This window comes from Triticum aestivum, chromosome 1B, assembly GCF_018294505.1.
Source record: "Triticum aestivum cultivar Chinese Spring chromosome 1B, IWGSC CS RefSeq v2.1, whole genome shotgun sequence".
NCBI lineage: Eukaryota > Viridiplantae > Streptophyta > Magnoliopsida > Poales > Poaceae > Triticum > Triticum aestivum.
The window spans coordinates 125981164-125985134 of NC_057795.1; the positions used below are offsets into that span (position 1 = coordinate 125981164).

Genomic DNA, 3971 nt, shown 5'->3' on the forward strand with positions numbered 1-3971 from the left:
TGGGCCACTACCCAAACCACTCACCTAAGCCTAACATCAAAAGCCGGAAGCCGAAACTCATTCGGAAGCCCCAGCCGAGCCACATACCGGGTCTGGGGCACAATCCGGTCAGACGCACTCGTGTGTCGTCGCCGCCATCTTCCACAGGTCCGTCTTCAGATCATATTGAGGCTTCTACCTTGTCTGGCTACTCTGCCATCGACGTCACCATGACGCCGGACATCAACCTCCTCCTGCGCGAGTCCATCTCTGTGCATCGGACGCCGAGCCTCCACAGCACCATGCCACCGATATCCGCCGCCATCAATGTGTGAGATGAAGCACCGCTCCACCATCCCCCAGCCAGCACTTACTCCAAAACGATGCCCCCAGGAGGGAAAGCGATAAAACGCCATCATCCACCGATCCGGAAGACCCAGATCTAGGGTTTCCCTCGGAGCATCCCGAGCCTGATGACGCAGACTGCAATGACGATGCCTCGACAAGGGAACGACATCTGAGACGCCGCCATCGTCCGCCATGACCGTAGTCGGCGCGATTTTCATCGACAGTTGCTCCACCAGACGTGCGCCGCCGACGTCGCTGGTCCCTCAACCGGAGCAAACTCCAAAACAATGCTCTAAAGAGGGACTACGACGCAAAAGCGCCGCCATCGTTCGATCCCAAGGAGATCTAGGGTTTCCCCCGGAGTTGCGCCCGCTGTCAAGGACCAGACAAGGGTAGAATCCCGCGGATCTGCCCAGCTACCGACGAGTCGCACCCACCACCGTGCTGACGACAGACCAGCGATCAAGGCCCACGCATGGGCATAGATCCGGCCGCGCCGCCGCGAACCAATCCGATCACGCCGCCGCCGTCCTTGGCGGCCGCGACGCATCAGATCGCAAGACCTCCTGCCACGGGGAAGCGAGGTCGCCGATGCACCGCCATCCACAGCCTACCGCGCGGCCGATCTGCCGCTGCCTCGAACCGCCGGCGTGCGCCGCGCTGTGGTACCCCGTCGCCGCCGCACCACACCTTGGAGCAGCCACGTCCGTCCGCGAAGAACCGCCGGCCCCGGTCGCGCCCTGTGGCGGCGGCGAGGGAAGGAACGGGAGACGGGAAGCCTGCTGGAGGGGATTTGGGGGCGCCTCCCGGTCGCCTCGCGGGGGCGACTCGGGAGGGCAGTTTCGTGAGCGTGCGCGAGATGGGATCTTGTTACATTACAAATATATATAATGCGGCGATCACGAACAAGTACAGAGTACTGATAGCGAATGCATATGTTACAAATACATTACACACGTGGAAATTTAGCAACAGAACATAGTAGTAGTGTTACCAGTGTATCTTGGTTGCTTGTAACGAGTGCATATCTTGCTTGCGTTGCGTGTAACGAGGTGCATGTCTTTGTGGTCTACTAGTAAGACGATAAAGTCGGCGACGCAGGTTTCTGACTCTGCCCCATGGCAGCAGCACAGGCACCCACAAAGGCGGCGTTGATGTAGGTCGCCGGCTCGGAGTGCGCGGAGTCCCCCCTGTTGTCCCCGAACTGGTCGTTCTCGTCAGGCCCTCCGACGATGGCGCCGACATGGACGTTCGGGTTGGGGTCGCTCGTCGGCAGCCACGAGGAGAAGCCCTCGTTGCAGGGGACCCTCCTGCTGAGGACCTCGATGGAGGGGATGGACGCCGCGCGGTGGTGGATGCGCCGCGGGAACGCGCCGCCGAAGCCCACCATGTACGACATGCCCATCGGGTTGCTCCCCAGGATGTAGTCGACCTGTGATGCGGCGAACGAGGCGATCTGGTCCGGGGAGAAGCTTGCGGCGCTGCAGTGGACTCCGTCGGAGACGTCCCAGGACTGGAGCGCCTTGGAGTAGATGGAGAGCACGAGGGCCGCCGTGGTGGTGTACTGCATGTTCACCGAATCGCGCGTGAAGAGAAGCCCTCCTGCAGCACAGGTCATGTGGAGAAGATGAGAGGTTTTGGGCTGTTGTTCAGAGTTCAGAGTGAGGCAGGGAGGTACTACGTAATATACCACGAGTTGTACGTATCTGCGTATTGCCGCTGTCAGGCATGAGGGCGCAGACGAAGGAGTCCAGGTTGGCCTTGTACCTTGCTAGCTCTCTCCTTCCTTTCAAATACTCCTGAAGAAATCACCCACCAAAAACAAAACAAAAAACTCCTGAAATCAATCAAGATGGTACGGCGGTGCGGACTTTTTCTGAATCCATGGAGACGGAGGCATGAATGAATCAATGTGCGACCCACCTGTGTTGCGAGCATCTGGGCTCCAACCTGCTTGTTGTCCCAGCTGAACTCGTTGACAGGGTTGCTGGAGCCCTGGTTCTGGCGAAGGAAGTCGAGGTACTTGCCATCCTTGGTCGCCCGGTAGAGCCACGCCGACGCCCAGAGCAGCTCATCCTGCGGTACATAGATTGATTAGATTAGATAGATTTTGTTTGTCAACCAACCAATATATCGACTCAGCAGTGAGTGAATATGGTCTCTACCTGGAAGCCGGAGTAGGAGCAGTAGAAGGGGCAGGACGACTGGAAGGATCCCCTGTAATTATTGGCCAACTCAAAGAGCTGACCAAACCAAAAAAAAAATACAAAACCGTTATCGTGATTCCTTCAACTTAACCAACGAGAAACAACACCACATGCATGCTTCGTGCGTACCGATTTGGACGCGGCCAGGAGCCGCGAGGCGAACGCCTTGTCACCGTCTTCCTTGAGCACTAGGTAGGCCGCTGCAAGCGCCGCAGCCGCCTCGCCGGCGGCCTCAGATCCGGGCGAGTCCGCGGTGATCTTGTACAGAGTCCTCGGCGTGTCCATGTCCTCCGGCCGCTCCCAGCACCCGTGGTCGGCGTTCCCGTCCCCCACCTTGTGAAGGCAACAACGATGAACGAACAACAAAATAAATCTAGTCCATCTCATAGTTTCATTGATGTGCTTGTTCTTTATAAACGTTGAATTGGTAGTAAACCAATTACCAAACCTGGGTATAGAGGGTGGTGGGAGATGTGTGTGCGCGGAGCAGGAAATCGACGCCCCAGTGGATCGCGGCCCGGAGGTTGCCCAGCTGCCCCGCCGCCGCGACGTCGCCGCGGTACTCGATGGCGCTCCAGCTCAGCAGGGTCACCGTGAAGGCCATCGGGAACCCGAACTTGACGTTGTCGCCGGCGTCGTAGTACCCACCCGTCAGGTTAACCTGTTATCGGCGTTCTACTATCATCAATATGTCATTAATCAAATTTCATGGATTTTCTTTCATTTTTCTGGCTCGTGATTCCATTGATTAACTGCCTCAAGTACATATTTCACACTGGGTCCATAGTGTGCCAAAATATGGCCCGCTTTTGTTTTGCATGTGCTGAAGAGAAATCTCTTATCTAGATATAAAACACGCAGATTCAAACGTGTAGGAGAGGAGCAGTGGCTCATGATCATAAGTTAACTATAAGAGACCATACGTTTTCAGGTCGGCCGTCGGCGAGCGCGGAGTTGCTGCGCCACCTGGCTCTCTGGTTAGCCGGCAGCCGGCCCGACCGCTGCCCCTCGAAGAAGAGGATGGCCTTGGCCAGCGCGTCGCCGTAGTCGGGCGAGCCCAGGCACAGGCCATCGCCTCCAGCTCCGAGCCCTACGTCGAAGCAGTGCACAACCAGCATCATTGCCACCACCCATGCCTTAACCGCCATTGTCGCCATCTATCTAGGTTGTAGCTAGCAAACAATGTGTGTGTATGTAGCGTGTAAGCGCGCGCGTGTCTTCTTTTCTTTTCCTTCTTGTGATGGATGCAATGCAAAGTGCCATGGGCTTGAGCCATGTATTTATAGTGTGATGATGGTGTGATGAGAATCGAGATTCCATCCATGGAGCTGCATGCATGTGCATGTGGTGTGCTAGCTGGGGCAAAGCAAACGCAAAGAGTGTAGCATTTGTGCACTAATTTGCCCTAGAAATGCTTGACCTCCTAATAGTAAGGCC

General features: G+C 56.7%; 1 protein-coding gene across 1 annotated transcript; it reads right to left on the reverse strand.

Annotated features, from left to right (window-relative positions):
* Positions 1–1231: 1231 nt before the first annotated feature.
* Positions 1232–3767, reverse strand: LOC123088067 (endoglucanase 20-like). Its single transcript, XM_044510222.1, has 7 exons — positions 3458–3767; positions 2983–3195; positions 2664–2867; positions 2493–2570; positions 2251–2403; positions 2018–2126; positions 1232–1929 (listed from the first exon to the last, which is right to left on the reverse strand). The coding sequence occupies exons 1-7, from the start codon at positions 3689–3691 to the stop codon at positions 1400–1402; spliced, it is 1521 nt and encodes a 506-aa protein (XP_044366157.1). The 5' UTR covers positions 3692–3767; the 3' UTR covers positions 1232–1399.
* Between the last annotated feature and the right edge of the window lie 204 nt (positions 3768–3971).